The sequence below is a fragment of the Diceros bicornis genome, chromosome 36 (assembly GCF_020826845.1).
Source record: "Diceros bicornis minor isolate mBicDic1 chromosome 36, mDicBic1.mat.cur, whole genome shotgun sequence".
Taxonomy (NCBI): Eukaryota; Metazoa; Chordata; class Mammalia; order Perissodactyla; family Rhinocerotidae; genus Diceros; species Diceros bicornis.
The window spans coordinates 15,632,923-15,654,049 of record NC_080775.1 but is presented as its reverse complement, the minus strand read 5'-3'; the positions used below and the strand labels follow the sequence as shown (position 1 = coordinate 15,654,049).

General features: G+C 42.1%; 1 protein-coding gene across 3 annotated transcripts in view; it reads left to right on the top strand.

Moving 5' to 3' along the window:
• Positions 1–279: 279 nt before the first annotated feature.
• Positions 280–21,127, top strand: part of NMT2 (N-myristoyltransferase 2) — a 71,144-nt gene continuing 50,296 nt past the window's right edge. For all 3 annotated transcript variants that reach the window (XM_058532472.1, XM_058532473.1, XM_058532474.1), the window contains exon 1: positions 280–426. In XM_058532472.1, coding sequence (XP_058388455.1) covers positions 317–426 — 110 coding nt within the window. In that variant the 5' untranslated portion in view covers positions 280–316. The remainder of the gene's footprint in view (positions 427–21,127) is intronic.

Here is a 21,127-nt window from a genome sequence, read left to right as displayed (position 1 = left end):
GCCCAAGGGTGAGGCGCGTGCAGGCTGCGGGGTCTGGAGCTCGGCTCCTGCGCCCGGCCGCGGCTCGAGACCACCCCCCACTGCCACCCGCGCCCCCACCCCCGGGCGATCGGGGATGCGCGGCCGCCTCCCCGCCCCCGCCCCGATCGCGGTGGGCGGGCCCAGGCCGGGCGGGGCGGGCGGGCGCGGCGCCCTGGGCTCCGGGCTCCGAGGAGACGGCGGGCGGCACTAGAGGGAGCTGCTCGCGCCGCCGCCGCCGCCGCCGCGCCGGCCCCACGCCCGGGCCGAGCGCCGCCTCCGGGTCCGCGCCGCCGCGATGGCGGAGGACAGCGAGTCTGCGGCCAGCCAGCAGAGCCTGGAGCTGGACGACCAGGACACGTGCGGGATAGACGGGGACAATGAGGAGGAGACGGAGCACGCCAAGGGGTAGGCGCGCGGCGCGCGGGCGCCACGGGGCGCGACGGGGCTGCGGGGACCGCGCGCATCTCGGGCTGCGCTCGGGCGCTGGGTTCGGGGGCGCGGGCGGGCAGCCCCCCGCGTGGGGTTCGTTCGGCCCCGAGACCGTGGGGAGGTCCGGGTCGCGCAGCTCCCGGGTGGAGCGGCGCGGTGCAGCGAGGCCCCGGGGTGGGCGGGGAGGTGCGGGGACAGGCGACGCCGCTGTCACCTGCCGCGCGGCCGGCTGGCCCTCGCCCGTCCCCGCCGCCCGCCCGCCCAGCCCGCGGGTGCGCCGCGCTGCCCTGGCCGGCGTGTGACTCAGTGGGACCGAGCGGGGGCGCGTCGCCCTTCCCTTTGTGGCGGCCGCGGTGGTGGCAAGTCGTCCTTCTCTCTGCTCCTTGTCATCCTCTCCTTAAGTCCCTCCAGACCCTCCCACCCCTCCCCCAGCCGCCGCCGCCACCAGAAACAAGAAGAGCCCATGGTGGGGAGTGGTTTGGTATCTGTCCCCGCTCGTTTCGGCGCTGCTGGCGGGGACCTGCGGAAAGTTGTGCTTCCCGGGCCGCGGCCCCCACCCTGCTCCGCGCCAGCCAGGCAGGGGGCGCCCAGGGGGTCCCGGGCCGGCCGCTCCCGGGGCTGCGCAGGATTGCCACCGCCGAGGTGACTGCAGAGCCTTCTAGGGCAGGTCCGATCCGCTGCTTTAGGCTCTGTCGTGGGGGCAGTTCCCGCAGACCTGTCCAGATCCTGCTTGCAAAACTGGTGTTTGGTCTCCAAAGCCAGGTACACCGTGCGTTTTAACACCTGATCGGGTTTCTGACTCCATTCACCGGCTCCCTTTCTCCCTCGCAGACTTGATTTGCCCTCCTGTTGGAGAAAAGATTGCTTCCGGTTAAGGGTGGTATTGAAGTTCTGTTCTTAGAGGCAGGGGGGTCATGTTAAATAAAGAGAGGTCTTTACATTATCCTTTCGCCCTGTTGGATTCTAACTATGCGCTGGCACGGAGCACTTAATGCTGCCCCTTAGAAGTGAGATTTTGCAAACCATGGTGACTGATGAAGTGGGTCAGCTTAAACACATGATAGGGAGGCCTTAGTCGCAGATGGCTTATTTATTCAGTTCATGGAGAGGATTCTTTAAGTGATTGATGATTTAAAGCGTAAAGCGTTTGCATTCTAACATCTGTTTGAAGCTTTGTCTAAGAAAGGAACTTTTACTGAGCCTTAACGTGTTATAAAATATTAAAAGAGATCAAGAAAAAAGCTGACGAAATGTATCTCGCATTTGCGAACTGCTTTTTTTATTTTTGCAGTGAATACGTACTTTAGTGGCAGCTTCAAGTACCGAATGTTATAATTCAAGTCTAGAATATTTTTTGAAAACGGAGGAAAGGAGATTCTACAGAAATCTGAGCCTAAGTTCTGTTTATGCAGTGATAGAAATTTGCCTGTGATAGGTAGCTAAATATAGATATGTTTTTGAAACAATAGCACCAGTGCCAGAAATGGACCCAGATGCAAATGTGATGGATTACCCAGATAATTTCAGCATCTGTCCATTATCTTTCTGACGAGACCTTGGACTTTTCTCTTCTCCACTGTAATTTCTGTTGATCGTTCTTCGTTCTTTTGAAGATTTCATTAGTACTTCTTTGCTTACAGTCAAGAATGTCTATGGTACAAAGAATTACTCATCTCTGGGTCCATTGATCCGGGCCTGTCCCCAGGAGCCCGTGGGCTGTGTGAACTTCCCAGATTAGCACCCAAAGGCATCTCCATGCGCTCTTCAGAGGCCTTCAGTTTTGTGCATCAGCACATTAATTATATGTTAGCACAGTTACTCAACATTTAGAGACGCCCAGGGGACTGAAATGTTATAACCAAGAGCAGAAACATGATAACAGCTCCTAGTGGGAAGAGGTGGATATAATGGATTTATTGTAGTCTGTTAAAATGTAAGGAGATTAGTCAAAATCCAAGTTGCTGCGCTTGTGGGACTACTTTTTTGGATTTGGATTTAGATGATGTGCGCCAAATTTGGGGGAGTAATTGTGTTTCATTTGGCTCGTGTACTGATGGTATGGCTCAGTAGAAACCTAGATTTTTTTTTTCTTAAATAGCTCAAGTTTGTAAATGTTAAAATTTGAAAGACTCCTCTTTTCTATGCTTGGCCTCTTCGTCTCCACCAATTTAAATGAATTGACAAATAATGAGCCTTTGGAGGAATGAGTAGGTAAACACTTTACCTTTTAAAGGTGAATTATCGCTTTGAAGCCACTAGGTATTGGTCAGTGCATAAAGCAATAATTTACTAAATAGTACCCTTGTGGCCTGAAGGAATTAATTTACCCCCGTAATTGAGTATAATGTATTTACTAGTTATTTTAGACATATGAAGTTAAAATACGGCCTCAGATAAAAACAAAATACCCAATTAGATGATTTTGCCCCAAAATGTGACTATTACTGTGTAGGTTTTTCTTTCATTTTCATAGAATTTTCTTTATGGGCTAAGAAGAGTATTTCATTTTGTGGATAATGCTGAAAAACCATGAATGAAATATTTATGTTCAATTAAAAGCAGTGGCTTTTATGTTTAATTAAAAGCAATGGCTTAAGTAAGATAGAATACTTGCATCTTGCTATCTTTATATCTCATTTTTCATGGAAAATGTGCTCTTTGTCTAGCTTTTTGGTTGACAAGTGGCATACCACTATAAAAATTTCGTAATTCCAAAAAACATGAGGCAGGAGAAGGATTGTCCATTTTACTGAGTGAAACTATATTCAAAGAAGTGTAGTTTTATCATCTTCAAACAATACGCAGCAATTAGAGCTAGAGTAATAGAGGATTACCCAGAAAGATTCTTTTAATAACTTGCTTTAACACATGATTTACATTTGGGAGAAGTAAGTAGGTCTTTGTAAAAAGCTTGAAGGATCTTGAAAACTTTCAAGCTAATTAAAAGTTCTAAGATAATCTTGTTTATACTGTTATTTTCTTAGCAAAGACTTTCTACGTAGATAAAAATTAATTTTAACTATCTTCTTATCCTTGCCCCGTTGATATGCACCTTTTCCCTTTGTGCAGTACATGGGTAGTGGTCATCATCTCTTACTCAGCCTATCATCGCACATGAAGCATAGTTATTGTCCAGTGTTGGAAACAGGGTCACATAGCTGGCCCCAAATAAAATTAGTGTTCAAGTTGGCAACAAAATCAAATCTCTCTCCTTGCTTTACCAACACTGACTTTCAGAATGCATGTTTCCTAGACAAATTGATGTTGTTCATCTCCTTTCCTCTGAGAGCTTTTATCTTCCATATTCACTATGGTGGAATAGGAGGCAGCCACCAAGAATATTTATATAGGGAATAAAATAAGCATATATGAATATGCTTTTGTTGGCAGATAAATCACTAAGTTATTCCCTGGGGTAGATATGAAGTAGTTTCAGTAGATATTTTTAATATATTTTTTTTTCTTAGAAAAATTAAAGATCTGGTATTTGGCAAAATTAAAACTTTGGAATTCTGTTAACAAAGAACATAACCTCTCTTCTCTCACCCCCAATTTAGGAAAAAAAAGTGAAGTTATTCTCTGTGCGGTATGTTGTTGCTTCTGACTTGATCTGTGTATTGTTGAGATTGGCTGTGGGAACTTTTTTTTTTTTAATTTTATTCATTTTATTTTTTTCCCCCAAAGCCCCAGTAGATAGTTGTATGTCATAGCTGCACATCCTTCTAGTTGCTGTATGTGGGACGCAGCTTCAGCATGACCAGACAAGCGGTGCGTCGGTGCGCGCCCGGGATCTGAACCTGGGTGGCCAGCAGCGGAGCACGCGCACTCAACTGCCAAGCCACAGGGCCGGCCCCTGTGGGAACTTCTTAATCAACTGTGTGGAATCGGTGGGGAGATGCAAAAAATTGCCATAACTCTCAATAGATTTTTCTTGTCATGGAAAATTTAAGGGATAATTCAAAGCTGCCCTTTCTGAAGTTTGATCTATCAACTATATAAATCTAAATGGAATGGTGTGTTCACAGCTTCTGCCCAAGCAACCTTCTCAATTCAAGAAATACAGTTTGAAATTATCAAATGTCTGCTCAGACTTTCATCTGAAATGGTGATATCGCCCTGGGGCCCGGAACAAACTTTTTCCAGAGCTTGGAGAAACTATAGAAAATTTCTAAGTACGGGACACAGACAGTGCCATCTTGAAATTGTTGGTTAATACAAGTGTACACAGTAAAATATATACAAGTTGAAGTCAGTTACTTGGTTAGTTCAGGGACTGGAACCAAGTTCTGTACCAAGTTCAAGAAGGAGGTTGGTTGATTGGTTTGTTATTCCATTTGAAAATATGTCAATGACTTTTACTCATTATAAGAATAAAATATGCTTATTAAAAATGTAAGCAATAAAGTGTATAGAGAGTGAGAACCCCCTGGTCATCTTATTTCTTAGAGATACCACCATTGACAGTTTAATCTGGTCACATTTATATATATATATATATATAGAAGTGTATATCTAACATAAATAGGATCATACTTAACATGGACTCATTTGTTATCTTATATTTTTCACTGACTATTAGTTTTGTCTGCTAGAACTTTTTGCCATGATGGAAATGTCCAATATGGAGGTCGATAGACCCTTGAAATGTGGCTAGTGTGACTAAGGAACTGGATTTTAAATTTAATTTAATTTAATTTAATTTTTATTTATTTATTATTTTTGTGAGGGAGATCAGCCCTGAGCTAACATCCGTGCTAATCCTCCTCTTTTTGCTGAGGAAGACCGGCTCTGAGCTAACATCTATTGCCAATCCACCTCCTTTTTTTTTTTCCCCAAAGCCCCAATAGATAGTTGTATGTCATAGTTGCACATCCTGCTAGTTGCTGTATGTGGGATGTGGCCTCAGCATGGCCAGAGAAGCAGTGCGTCAGTGCGCGCCTGGGATCCGAACCCGGGCCGCCAGTAGCGGAGCGCGCGCACTTAACCGCTAAGCCACCGGGCTGGCCCTGTTTAATTTTAATTAATTTAAATTTAAGTAGCCCAGGGTGGGTAGTGGCTATTATATTGGACAGCACAGATCATATCCTGCCTTTGAATTTTATAAGCTTTCGTGGTACTCAAAGTATTTCCTTATTCTTTCCTTGTGATTTGCAGAATATGTCAAGTTTTCATTTTTCCTTTTTTTTTCTTTAGTAGTTTGGAGGCTCTGTACCCTTCTTTTCTTCTTCTGGGAACTATTTAAAAATTTTGAACAAGGGTGCTTTTCTCTGTATTTCTCTATCAATGTCAACAATTAACCATTGTCCAAAATATTCTACTACCAAACAAGACAAAATGTGTTGGATGTTTTGACTTCTCCTTCCTTTACATTTCATAGGTTTTGTTGAAATAATCTGGAATTTTAATTCCATGTGGCTTCTTTATTTTTGCCCTTGTTAAAACTTTTTTTTCTTAACTATTACATTATATTGACATCCATAGTATCAAAAACGTCTTAGACTTTACTTTTCTGACACTTTACTGTTTTTATTGATTACCACTATTCCGTATAAATTACACCCTCTGCTTTTCTTCTTTGGGTACTTTCTCATTTAATTTTTTTTTTTCCTGGTGAGGAAGATTGGCCCTGAGCTAACATCTGTGCCAGTTTTCCTCTATTTTGTATGTGGGATGCCACCACAGCATGGCTTGATGAGTGGTGTAGGTCTGTGCCCGGGGTCCATACCTATGAACCCCAGGCTGCTGAAGCGGAGTGCACCGCACTCAACCACAATGCCACTGGGCCAGCCCCTCATTTAATATTTTTATTAGCGCATGCAGATGATATTTTTTCTGAATTTTTTTATGTCTGAAGCTGCCTTTCTTTTGGCCTCATGCATAAACCATAGTCTGGGTGTGCGTGTAATTCTCTGATAACAGTTATTTTCCTTCAAACTCCATAAACACTGTTTTATTTCTTCTAGCATTTAGTGGTACAGATGTTGTTTCTCTGCCAATCTGCTTCTCTTTCTTTTATAGGTAACCATCTTCTTTTTCTTTGTTTTGACTTGTTTGTAGTCTAGCAGCTTGTAGGATTTTCTTCCCATCTTTCTATAACCCAAGGGTTTCCACATCCTTGACCTCCTGGGATCACTCTCTTCAATATCTAAACACAGAGGCCCAAGCTCATACGTATTGATGGGGTGTCTTGGGAGCTGAGGTTTTCGTGGTCCTGCCACCAGCTCCCCCATCACTATTTCCTAACACGTTGGGTCCTTTAGCATTTCTCCTTAGACATTTGGCCCTGGGTGGAATACAGTTACCTGTCTTTCATCTCTTTGATCATCGCATAGGGCAGAAAACAACTTCAGATTCAATGTCAGACATCACTGGTCACTAAAAGGATTTATTACAATCTGTGCCCTCCGTAGGCCTCAGCTGCCTGCAACATTCTTGGGAGTCCTTTCTCCCTCTGAGAGTGGTCTCTTCATCGGCCCACCTCCACCTCTTCTCCAAATTCAAGGTCCAGCTCCGAGGGCCTTTTCTTTCATGAGGCCTCCCGTGGTCATTATAACCCAGGGTGATAACCCCGGTCAAAGGCCCGTAGCCCTTACTGAACGTATCCTTCACCTGGCACCTTTCCACCAGTCACCCTGCCCCCCCATCTCCCCAGTTGTCTTCTCAGGCAGACCTTTGTTTACTGCGAAGGAAGCTGTGGCTCATAGAGATAAGTGGCTTGTCCAGGGTCACGTGGCTGGTAAGTAGGTAACAGAGTTCTTTGTGTCTGTTGTTTAATGTGCGTGTGTAACATCTTCTACAAACTGGTTCCAATAAAGGAGGGTTTTATTTTAAACATACAGTAGGTTATCACAAAACAAAGTGTGAATGAGCTTTATTAGCATTGGGGACCAGAAGGTGAGAAGCATAAGGTCTGTCTGTCTCTCTAGCCTTCCCTCCCTTGCTCCCGCCTTCTGTCAGTTTCTTAGTTTCTGTTTCTTAGTTTGGATTTTCCAGACAGGATCTCACCGTCTGCTGGTTTCTGGCCAGCAAGGCTTGGGTCCAGTCAGCTGGGGCAGAAGGTGGGAAGGTGGAAAGAGGGGATTGTCGTGGGGTACAACATGGCCACTTAGGGTCACACCTTTACTGAGGTCTGTGATCAAAATAGTTTTCAGAGAAAGATAGTGAACAAGGCTGGCATCTCCAAACACGCCTGCAGAAGATGGACGTGTGCCTACCTGTTTGCTCACAGGTAGACTGTGAGAGCAGAGACCACATTTGCAGCCTCCAATCCTTGCAATATCTGGTACATTGCACAGTTGGTAGCTTAATAAAGATTTGTTGAATGGATTCCAGTGTTGTTTTTTTTTTGTTAATTTTATTTATTTATTTATTTTCCCCCCAAAGTCCCAGTAGATAGTTGTATGTCATAGTTGCACATCCTTCTAGTTGCTGTATGTGGGACGCGGCCTCAGCATGGCCGGAGAAGCAGTGTGTCGGTGCGCACCCGGGATCCGAACCTGGGCCACCAGGATTCTAGTGGTTCTTAATCTCCATTGACAAATTAACTTCTAATTTAAAAAATTTTCCCCTATGTGCATTAGGAATATGTGAAAGATGTTTTTTTTTTTTTTCCAATTCTCATTGAAAGGATTTGGGTTGTAGAATTCTTAGTTGTGTTCTATGCTGTATAGGACCCAACATGGTAAAATAATAGTTAATTTTCTGAAGGAGACTGAGGCTTATTCAGGTTTATTTATTTATTATTTTGTTTTTAATTTATTTTTTATTGAGGTCACATTGGTTTATAACATTATATAAATTTCAGGTGTACATCATTGTATTTCAACTTCTGTATAGACTACATCGTGTTCACCACCAAAAGTCTAGCTGCCATCCCACCGTATACATGTGCCCATGTACGCCTTTTGCCGTCCCCCAAACCCTTCCACTCTGGTAACCACCAGTCTGTTCTCTGTATCTGTGTGTTTGTTGTTGGTGTTTTATCTTCCACATAGGAGTGAAATCATACGGCATTTGGCTTTCTCTGTCTGACTTATTTCACTTGGCATAATACCCTCAAGGTCCAACCACGTTGTCCCAAATGGCAAGATTTCATCTTTTTTATGGCTGAGTAGTATTCCATTGTATGTATGTACCACATCTCCTTTATCCGTTCATCTGTTGATGGGCCCTTAGGTTGTTTCCAAGGCTTTGCTATTGTGAATAATGCAGCAATAAACATAGGGGTGCAAATATCTTTTCGAATTAGTGTTTTCCTCTTCTTTGGATAAATACCCAGAAGTGGAATAGCTGGATCATATGATAGGTCTATTTTTATTTTTTTGAGGAATCTCCATACTGTTTTCCGTAGTATCTGCACCAGTTTGCACTCCATCAGCAGTGTGTGAGGGTTCCCTTTTCTCCACATCGTCTCCAACTCTTGTTATTTCTTGTCATCTTTTTAATAATAGCCATTTTGATGGGCATTAGGTGATATCTCATTGTGGTTTTGATTTGCATTTCCCTAATAATTAGTGTTGTTGAACTTCTTTTCATGTGCCTGTTGGCCATCTGTATATCTTCTTTGGAAAAATGTCTGTTCATATCCTCTGCCCATTTTTTAATCGGGTTGTTTGTTTTTTTGTTGTTGAGTTGTATGAGTCCCTTGTATATTTTGAATATTAACTCCTTATTGGATGTATGATCTGCCAATATCTTCTCCCACTTGGTAGGTTGTCTGTTCATTTTGTTGATGGTTTCCTTTGCTGTGCGGAAGCTTTTTAGTCTGATGTAGTCCCATTTGTTTATTTTTTCTTTTGTTTCCCTTGCTTGAGGAGACATGGTATTCAAAAAGATACTGCTAAGACAGATGTCAAAGAGTGTACTGCCTATGTTTTCTTCTAGGCGTTTTATGGTTTCAGGTCTTACATTCAAGTCTTTAATCTATTTTGAGTTAATTTTTGGGTATGGAATAAGATAATAGTCTACTTTCATTCTTTTGCTTGTGGCTGTCCAGTTTTCCCAACATCATTTATTGGACACCCTTTCCTTTCTCTGTTGTATGTTCTTGCCTCCATTGTCAAAAACTAGCTGTCGATAGATGTGTGGGTTTATTTCTGGGCTCTCAGTTCTGTAAAATAATAGCTAATTTTTTGAAGGAGACTGAGGCTTATCCAAGTTTAAATAACTTGCCGGGGCTGCATCTCAGATACAGACTTAGGTCTTGGGCCTTTCGCTGTCTGACTCTAAACTCTTACCTTTGCACTAATCTGCGTGGTCTCATGGACCATAAATAAATAAAGAGTAATTAGTTTGGTAATGTTTCAAGCTTATCTCCCCGTATGTCATACATTACCAACTCGAGTGCCTCTGCAGCCAAAATTCACCAGTGTAATGGGAACACTAAATGTCAATGAATTTAAAAGTAAATAAATCAGTTATAAAATAAATAAGTCCTGGGGATGTACTGTACAGCATGGTGACTATAGTTAATAATATTGTGTTGCGTATTTGAAAGTTGCTAATAGATTTTAGACGTTCTCATCACAGGAAAAAAAATTTGTAACTGTGTGGTGATGGATGTTAACTAGACTTATTGTGGTGATCATTTAGCAGTATATACATATATCAAGTAATTATGTTGTATACCTGAAACTGATATAATGTTATATGTCAGTTATATCTCAATTTAAAAAAAAGAAATACAGTGGGAATTGGCATTTACATATTTAAGAAGTTTTAAGTTTGATATTGCTGCTGATATTAATAAACATTTATATATTCCAAAATATTTTTCCTTCTGTCCCCCTTGTATGTCTTATATGATTCTTTCATACATTTAAAATGGATGGGATGACCCAAAATTGACTTGCTACGTACTATGAAATTCAGAGGAGGCCTGGTATTCTGTTAGGCTCAGCAGCCCTGAAATAATAGAATGGCCATATTTTTTAAGAAATATGTTTTCCCCAGTCTCTGAGTCTTCCTTGCTTAATCATCCTATTCTTTGATATACATAAAAAAAGTAAATAAATCCATATATTCCCTTGTTTAAAAAAATATTGCAATTTGATTATAGAGAACCCTTTTGAGTTTCTCTTTAGGTTTCTTAAAGGACTTCTAATGATAGCATCAATATAATTTGCAATAAGATTTTTTTCTTTTACATTTCTTTCATGGCTGTCTCATCTCCTTTCTGGTTCAAGTTCTATAGCTGCCCCACTGTAGCCTCATACATATCAGCATCCTTTCCCTGGTGCCCCCCAGCCCCCGAGCACTGCCATGGTTCAGGCGTCCGCAGAGTCAGTTTCCCAGAATGGGTGCAGGAATCTGGTATTGTGCATCTTTGGATGAGAGTGCTGCTGGAGGAATCCACTTAGCATGCTGGTACCCAGCTCGACAGCCCACCTATTTAGCGCTTGAGGCCAGAAGTGCTTTCTCCCAGCCACAGGAGAAAACCCAGCACACAGTCACTCGCTGGGGGTCTCAAACTGAGTTGGGATTTTAACTTTACAGTTTCTGTTTTGTTAGCACGTTGGTGCTTCTGTTACTGGCTGAAACACACACACACACACACACACACACACACACACACACGCGAAATATGGGCTCCTTTATTCCCACGGCTTGTTCTCTCAGTGTTCAAGTTCATATAGCACTTTCCCAGAGAAAGATGACGACTCAGTTAATAGATAATTTCCCATAGTTTCTTCATTTGTGTTTTTTTTTTTTTTTTGGAGTGGAAGGATACTTGTTCTTCACTACCCTTTGGGTATTTATTAACATTTTAAAGAAACCAAAGAAGGACCTAGTGGAAGCAGCGTTCTTTTTGTTTTTCCAAATGAAGTTTTTAAAAAAATTCTTGTTCTTCTCTGTCTCGCCTCCTCTTCCCCTCCCCCCAAAAGAGAAAAATAAATCAAAAATAAAAAAATAAGTTCTTTTTGCAAAAGCACATCATTTTTTTTTAATATAGAACATTAGAATGTATCATCAAGCAAAAAGACAATGCCTTGGTATATTCATATATACCTTTTTCTATTCATATATATTTATAAAAATGCAAATATACTACTTCTATTGTCCTGGAAATTCCTGTTTGTCATTTGATATACCAGGAAGACCTTCCGGGGCATTGCACAGCCTTCCCCTGAGTCCTGTGAGATGGCTGGCTAGTCCAGTGTGCGGCTCCGTGTATGGCACCATCATCTGTTTAGCGCCCTATTGTTGGACCCCTCCTTCCAAAGCAACACCGTTTTTTCTTGGCACTTGAGTGTCTTTCTCTTCCCTCCCACTGCTGGGATGTGCATGTCAGGGGAAGTCACCTGGGACCAGGTAAAGCCAGCAGACACCCTAGGGATGGCCGAGAACAAGGCAGAGGGAGGCTGGCCTGTCTTTTTCCAGCAGAACTCCCACGCGGGGAGCTGACAGCCGGAGGGAAAGAAGTGAGCTCCTGTGTTTCGATGCTGCTGTTATTGAGCCTCTACCCCACACAGTTTGACCTGTACGCTGACTAATATAACACCTGTATGTTAGCTTTGTCTTTGTAGACAGCATTATTTTTTTAATTATTATTTTTCAAGTAGGTAGTAGGAGCATATGGTACAAAATTCAAAAGGCACCAGAGGGCATCCAGTGACAAGTCTCATTCTCCAGCACTGAGTTTCGCTTCCCATAAGCAGCTACTGTTGCTAGTTCTTGGCATGTCCTTCTGCTGGTGTTTCAGACGTATACAAGGATAAGTGTGCGCGTACACGGGCATGCATGTGCCTGCACATGCGTTCAGTGCACACGGTAGCATGCCCCACCATTGCTGTACCTGCATTTTTCACTTTACAGTGTATTTTGGAAATCATTATATGTATCAGAACACGTGGACCAACCTCGTTTGTTAAAGGCTGTATGTCATGTCATTGAAGGGATGTGCTGCTATTCATTTAATCTGTGCCTGTTAATGGATCCTAAGGCTGTTTCCAATGTTTTGTGCTGAAATTAATATCCTTCTATATATATTACTTCTCCAGAATATTTTTTAATGAATATTTTAAAATCTTTCTTAGCTAACCAGTTTTAGGGAGGCAGTGTGGTGTGTCGAAATGGGTATTAAACCAGGAATCAAGAAACTTCTGACACTGACTCTCAGTTTGATTTTGGAATAGTCAGTTCACTTCTCTGAATGTGAGTATCTTCATCGGGAAATTGAAGAGTTTGGCTCTCCAAGTCTTATGATTTAGCAAGTATACACCTTATCCTGGGCCCGGTCCCTACCCTCAGGGATAGTGGGACCATAGACCTTGTGCTCTAGGCGCCCATCAGGCCCCAGTGGGCTCCTCGCATTAACTTTCTGCTATCACAGCCCAAGGGTAAGGGGAAAAGAGAAATTTTGGCAAAAAAAAGAGACCCCAGTCCTGCCTCCTCTCCTGGCTTATCCCAGATTGAAGCCGTTCTTTCTCGGCACCACCACTTGTTCCTTTCCTTTTAGACAATTTCTCTGAGCTCTAGGGTGTTTCTGAGCTTTTAAAAAATGTCCTTGTCTCTTTCCTCTAGCACCCCAAAGTGGACCATGACCTTTAGCTCCCTTCTGGATTTGGGAGGTTGTATCCTTCTGTGTGAGAAGTCCAGTTCACCTTGGTGATTCCCGGTGACAGGTGCCCCTGCACAGCCTCACCTTGGCCCCTGACCCTTGACTACGTCCATTGCAATCCTGTTTTCTCTCTGTCTCGCTTCTGGCCTTTGCTCTTGGTCACATGTCACAGACTCATCTCTCAGCCCTTCTCCCTTGGATCCAGCTGTCACGTTTTCTCTATTCTTTTTTCTACTCCTTCTGAGCCATCAGTCTCCCGGAGTCTCTTAACCCGCATCTGCCACAGCTCTGTCCTGACTAGGAATTGACGCTTGATTACCTTATTGCTGTTGCAGCCTCATTGCCCCTCCTCCCAGATGTAACTGCCTGAGATGGCAGATTTCCTTCCACACCATGAGATCTCAGCCCTTACTTCTTCACCAGATTTTTCTGGGTGAGAAGAGCATATTTTGCCACGTGCTGTAACTACAAGGATTTCATCTAAATATGGAACATTCCTTTAATGAAAGAATTGACTAGGTCCGTGATCAGCATCGGGATATAGAAAAGGGAAGTGAAAATGGAAAATTTGATATGCAAGGGAATTCAGAAATAGGAATATAATTTGAAAAGTACATCAAATTGTTAACTTTACTGACACATATTAATATTATTAAATACAATGATAAATCCAATACTGAATTGCTAATACAATATTGAAATGAATCTCAGCCAGAAAAATGATTTGTTTTTGACTTGTTAACTATCTGCCTTTAGTAAACTCTGAAAGACCTAGAAATGAGAAAAAACATATGAGTAGGAGCCACTGTATGTCTCTTATTTTATCAGGAAAACATTTGTGAGCATGGGTGAGAAAAGGCTGTAGGAAATAGGGTAATTTTTCACTAATTTGGAGTATCTTAAAGGATATACTCTGCCAACTCTCTCAAGCCTTTTTTAAAAATTTAATTTTTCTTCTTGTTCATCATTTCGTCTTTCAGAACAATTTTACCTAAGAGGCAAAGAATTAAGCCTTTAGGAAATGTATTTGTTGAATAGCTGAACAATTTACATTTAGTCTTTCAATTATATGTAATGATCTTGAAGATATATTAACAAATTTTGTTTTGCCTTTTAAATATTTCCTCTTTTATTCTGATCTTGGGCTATCTGCAATGACAGGTCTTACTTCACAAACTAAAATTCACACTAGACTAGTTTCTGGCCAATGAGTATTGATCAAGTTTTATTAAAATTTAATATTAACTCTTATCAGAATTGGGTTTTATGGGAAGTAGGCGTGAAAATTGGTAATAATGAAATAATTGTGGAAAGAGAAGGCTAATGAGGTGGGATACATTTTTCCCACATTTAGATTATGGCAAGAGTTGAAAGGACTGAAAGCTTGGAAACAACCCAATAACTGAAAAAGGAGGATTGGTTAACAAACTGTAGACCAGAAGCTGGCAAAGGGCATCATCCACGTTCTTCTACTCCAGCGAGGCCTGGATTGAATCCCGGGCTGATTGAAGCCACTGCCCAGAGCCAGCCACTCTCTGCTGCCAACACCCATGTAAATATTGAAATTGTTGGCTGGTCCCACCGTGACCTCTACCCAGCGCTTCAGCCTCAGTAGCTGCAGCCACCTGCCCCCTTGGCTGCCGTTTGTAATGATCTCTGCCCCTCACTGGCCGTAATCTTCGGGGGCAGCTTTGACTCTGAGCCTTCCAAGGGCTTGTCCGTGACTTACTGCTTTGGCCGGAGGTGGTGTGGCTTTGAAGAACCTCTGGTATTTTCTACGTCAGTCCCAAGAGGAGAAGGAGCGTGCTGAGAAAGGGATGCAGCTATCAAACCCATGAAGCCACTGAAATCTTACTTTCGATCAGGTCAGGAGGAAGCCAGATGATGACAGCTGGAAGGTTGGCTCTGGATTGTGCATTACCCTTGGGGAGAAAAAGGATGAAGAAGGGATAGATGAGCCGCTGACAAAACCAGACTCACTCATGTGACGTCTTCAAGCACCTGAACTGCAGGTGAAATCCATTGCTGAGCTGAGTGGCTACGTGATGCGCTCATGTAAGATGGGCGCCCCGGGTCCAGCCTGAGGAGGGACTTGTGGCCAGTGCATCCGGAGAATCTGACTCTGCCTTGGCTGGCTTCCCATAGCTTTCGGTGTGAATTCTCTTCCGTCAGCAGGGCACTGCCATGCACCTCTGGGTCACCTTTACTGTTTTTCATAAACTGCACCAAAACCTCCTCATTTATTTCTCCCTTGTAGTGCCATTCCTTCTAGGGAAGTGATTTGGTATCCCAAACAGAACACACACACACACACACACAGTACCAAAGATCTGTTACAATCATTAAAACACAAATAGGCTAATAAAAAATATTCAAAGATTGTGAATAGAATGAAGACCTAAATATTGCCAATAAGTATCTAAAAAGATGTTCCGCCAGTGGAAACGCACAAGCGAGAGGCAATATAGCGTAGTCATTACGTGGATTCTGGAGCCAGAGTGGCTGGATTCGGGTCCTGGCTCTGCATTATTAGCCATGTGACTTTCAGCAAGTTACTCAACCTCCTTATATTTCAGTTTCCTCTGCTGTAAAATGGGAATAGCAGTACTAATAGGACTTACGTCACAAAGTTGTTGAGACAGTGCCCCAGGTTGAAATCTGTAAGGTGCTTAGACAGTGCCCGACTTACAGTAAGCACGCTGAAGTGTAGCTGCTGTGATGGTGGCGGCGGCGGCAGTGCCACATTGTTCTCCAGAGTGGTTGTATCAGTTTACATGTCACCAGCAGTATATGAGCATTCCTCACATTCTTCCAATATTATCAGACTTGAAAGTGTTTGGCAGATCAATGGATAAAAAGTCGAATCTTAGGTGGTTTTATTTTAATTTTCCTTGCTGCTGGTGAGGTACAGCATCTTTTCCTAACTTTTTTGGCTGTTAGGGTTTCCTCTGTTGTGACGCGCTAATTCATATCCTCAGCCCGTCCTTCTGTCAGTTTTTTGTCTTTTTCTTATTGATTTTTTTTATTGATTTCTCATTCATCCAAAAAATATTTATTGAGGACCTTTTATATGTCAGACACCGTTTTAGGTGCTAAGAATACAAAGGAAAACACTGTTTTATGGATCTTATGTTCTAGTTAGAGGAAGACAAACAAATAAATAATACAATTTTAGCTAGCAATAAGTTATACGGAAAAAAGTAAGGCAGGACTGTCATAATAATAGCTAACATTGACTGAGTGATTTCTATGTGCCAACTATTATACTAAGTTCTTGTATGTATTCACTCATTTTATCCTCACAGTTGTTGTAATACTCTTTATTGAGAACTTCATCCTTTACAGCTATGGAAACTGAAGCACAGAGAGGTTAAGTAACATACTCCAAGTCACACAGCTGGAAAGTAGTGGAGCCAGAAATTCAAAACCAGGTGGTCAGACTCTAGCTAATGTCTGCATCCTGACCAAGATGTTATGTTCTCTCTCTCTACTAAGCTGGAGATAAAATGTGAAGCGAAAAAGAACTTTTTGTATGTTCTGGCTATTAATAATACTTTATCATGTGTTTTATAAATATCTTCCCTTGTTCTGTAGTTTTAAAATTTTGTTTGTAATCCCTTTGCCACAAAATAGTTAACTTGGATGTAGTCAAGTTATCATCTCTTATCTGTGGTTTGTGCTTTTGGGTCCTTGTTTAAGGAATTCTTTCCTTCACTGATGTTATGGAGTTATTGTCTTACTCTTTTGGTTATTCATTCAACAGACATTTACTCGTGCATCTGCCATATGCCAGACGCTGTTCTAGACACTGGGGAGATGTTAATGAAACTGCCAAAAAGCCCTGCCTTCAGTTTTAAGATTTTGTTTTCCAAGTTTGGGTCTTGAACTCGTTTGGAATTTGTTTTTGTAATTTGTGGGAAGTTGCAAACTAATTTTATTTTTTTCCATATAAGAAGTCAATTTTTCTGATACTTTTATTAAAATAAGTTCATTTTTTGCTACTCTTGGTGATGTAATCATTATCATGTCTCAGGGTCCTGTATACCATGGTTGACACTGGTCTGTCCTATTTCATTGATCTATTTGTCTGTTCTTGAGCTCTGTTGTATTTTAATAAGGTTTTAGTTGCAGAGGTGTTGTGATTATTGTAAACAATTTAGAAAATGCATGAAAATACAATGAAGATTAAAATCACCTATAATCTCACCATTTTCAGTGCAGGAAATTGGAAATCAAGGGGGAAAAATTATAACGTAATTATATCAAATTACTAATGGTTCTTGTGGGGAGGAGCTATATGATCTCTCTGGTGGAATCCTATGAAGTCTAAAATTGTGTCTTGGGATTCACATACCATAAATTGAGCTCTTTTGATGTTGCTCTTAAAATTAATGTATTAGTTATGATAGGCTAAGCTGCTATAACAAATAGCAAAATCACCCAACGTGTGATTGCTGAATCCAATGGAAGTTTCCTTCTTATCCATATGACAGTCTTGGACAGGTGCTCAGATGGATGGCAAGGGGACCTGCCTTTCTTCTGTCAATCAGAGGCTAGGTTTCTCACATCACGTGGCTCTGCCGTCCCTCTAGTGTCTCATCCTACACCTGTGTCCAGTCAGCCCGAGGAAGGAAGAGCATGGAGGACCACACCCAAGAGGGTCTCTGGGCCAGCAGGAAGTGGTAGGCATCACCTCTACTCCCATCCCACTGGCTAGGACTCAGTCACATGGCCATCCCTGACTGCAAGGAGCTGGGAGATATAGTCCAGCTGTGAGCCCAGGGAGAAAGAGGGGATGGATTTTGTGAGCAGCTGGAGTCCCTGCCTGGCTTGTTTTCTCCTGGAACATCCGTAAAATGTTTACATGGCTATGTTCCTTTGTTCATTCCATCAAGTCCTGTCTGTTGAATCCTTGGACACTTCAAAGAGATTTGCTGGATGTTCTTATTAAATATTTGACATTTCCATGGCGAGAAGGAGTTTATTAGATTACACTTGGGGCTTGAATATGGCAGAGATTCTTTCTAGACACAGACGAAAGTATCTGTCCTTCCTGGGGTAGCGAAATTGAGAGGCTCTTTGTTGTGGATCTTTCATATGAATTCTTGGGGAAGCAGGAAGTGGACTTCGGTTCTTAAAGACCAAGAGATCTCTATAAAAGGGCTGTGTGATTTCTATGGCTAAAGTTCAGTGATTCAGTAAACGACCTCAAGCCCTGAGAGTCTGAGTCAGTTTTTCTTCGATGGATTTCCAAGAAGAGTCTTCTTGAGCACAGATTTTCACTAGGCAGCCATAGCCAACTCTTGATCTCCTCGGGCCTTAACATCATTTGCCACCCCCGGGGATAGGAATTTCACCTGTCAATTTTTTTAACAGTTTTGTTGAGTATAATGCACATACCCTACAATCCACCCATTTAATGTATACAGTTAGTCATTCACAGAGTTAGGCAATTATCACCACAATCAGTTTTAGAACATTTTCATCACCCCAAAAAGAAACCCCGCATTCCTTAGCCATCACTCCCAACCCTTTTCATCCTCCCAGCCCCTGACAACCACTAATCTATTTTCTCTCTATATATTTGCCTATTCTGGACATTTTATATAAATGGAATCATACACTGTGTGGTCCTTTGTGACTGGCTTCTTTCATTTAGCCTAAAGTCAAGGTTCATCCATGTTGTAGCATGTGTCAGCACTTCATTTTTTTAATTGGTGAATAATATTCCATTGTGTGTATATATATATACACACCACATTTTCTTTATTCATTTATCAGTTGATGGACATTTGAGTGGTTTCCACTTTTGGTCTGTTATGAATAATGCTGCTATGGACGGACATTCACGTACAAGTTTCTTTGTGGATGTGTGTGTTCATTTCTCTTGGGTAGATACCTAGGAGTGAAATTGCTAGGTCCTGTGGTAACTCTATGTTTAGCATTTTGAGGAACTGCCAGACTGTTCTCCACAGTGACTGCACCATTTTCCATTCCCACCAGCAGGATACGAGGGTTCTGATTTCTCCACATCCTCACCAACCTTGTTGTTACCTTTTTCGATTATTGTTACCCTAGTGAGTGTGAAGGGGTACCCCGTCAGCTCCCATTCCCAAATTCTCGTCTCCTGGAGGCTTCTGGGAAATGGAAAAGTAGCTCTTCCTCATTCCAGGGTTGGGGAGTTCTGCTTCTCATCATTATATAATGATGACATGTGTCTGGGAGTTTGGAGGAGGGGATGGTTAATTTATTGCCACTTTTTTTTTTGATTTTATTTTTTGTTTATTGCGGTAACACTGGCTTATAACATTGTATAAATTTCAGGTGTACATCATTATACTTCTATTTCTGCATGGATTACATCAAGTTCTCATGTTCACCACCCAAATACTAATTACAATCCATCACCACACACGTGCCTAATTATCCCTTTTGCCCTCCTCCCTCCCCCCTTCCCCTCTGGTAACCACCAACCCATTCTCTGTCTCTATGTGTTTGTTTGTTGTTGTTATTACTACTACTTAATGAGTGAGATCATACGATATTTGACCTTATTCCTCTGATTTATTTCACTTTGCATTATACCCTCAATGTCCATCCATGTTGTCACAAATGGCTGGATTTAATTGTTTCTTATGGCTGAGTAGTATTCCATTGTGTATATATACCACATCTTCTTTATCCATTCGTCCCTTGATGGGCACTTAGGTTGCTTCCAAGTCTTGGCTATTGTGAATAACGCTGCAATGAACAGAGGGGTGCATGTATCTTTACGCATTGGTGTTTTCACGTTCTTTGGATAAATACCCAGCAGTGGAATAGCTGGATCGTATGGTAGTTCTATCCTTGATTTTTTGAGGAATCTCCGTATTGTTTTCCATAGTGGCTGCACTAGTTTGCACTCCCATCAGCAGTGTAGGTCCCTGTCAGTTTGTTTTTAAAGTTCAGATGAGAGAGGGAGAGAAAGAAAAAAAAATGCCTTGGTGAACTAGAGTTAACAAAAATGATTGCAGTTTCTCCATTTTACCAAAATAAGATAGTATAATTTTAATAATACAGTTTGAGTGAGAGGTTAGTGTGTACTATCAATTAACTCCAACAATGTAACTTAACAGAACACTTCATTGTGCAGGTCTCCTGTAAGTTACAGGATAGGTGCTATGAACATATTTAAGGAATTTTGGGTGAGATAGTCTGCTGTTTTTATTTTTTATGCCTCTCTATTCACTCCAGCTTCCATGAATTTAGTTTGTCTGTTTTAGAAAAAAATGGGGTCACACTCAGGACAAAAATTCCTGGATTCTTCATTGGTGGATGTATTTCCATCCAGTTGGATAGGCATCCATACCATTCCTAACCTCTTGGTCTATATCCCTCTGGATGGAAGCTTCTTGGAAATTTGGAGATATTTTACACTGGGTGTATTGGACAGAAAAGCTCTGAGGTCAAGTGATTTCTAGAAAAGCCATAACCAGCAGCAGTTAAAGGATTGAGGCAGGCGAGGAATGATTCCCTGGGTTGCAAACCTAAGGGCATGTCCTCAATGACTTCAGTTACTGCGACCCTCCCTGCACGCAGCACAGTGCTGAGCAGGTATAAATACATGATACTAGGCTGCAATAGGCTTCACCACCCAGGTAGAGAGAGTTGTAGCTTTCAGAGCTGTTTTACCGCCTGGCAGTATGTGATTGGAGCCCCCTCAAGAGCCAGAATCATTCACTCATTCATTCAACAAACATTTGTTATAGAAATCTACTAGTGTCAGGCACTGAAGCATTAGAAAGCTTAGGGATGCAAGGATGAATAGCTTTCTTCTGTATCCCCCACACCCCGACACAAATGCGTACATAAATCACATAATCACAGCACAGCAAGTTTGCTGCTTTCCAGGGTGCCAGCCATGGGAGCATGGAGGGAGGAGAGCCTGAAATACTCAGACTCCCAAAGCAGAGCAAGCACAAAACCATACTACCCATGGCATATTTCGAGCTCCAGGATCTGGCTGTGATATATTTGTTTAAGTCCGATTGCTAGTCAGATATTTATGGGCCACCAGATAATTTTAAATATAAACACCACAATAGTACAGATTGGATTCTACTCAGATTTGATGAATAT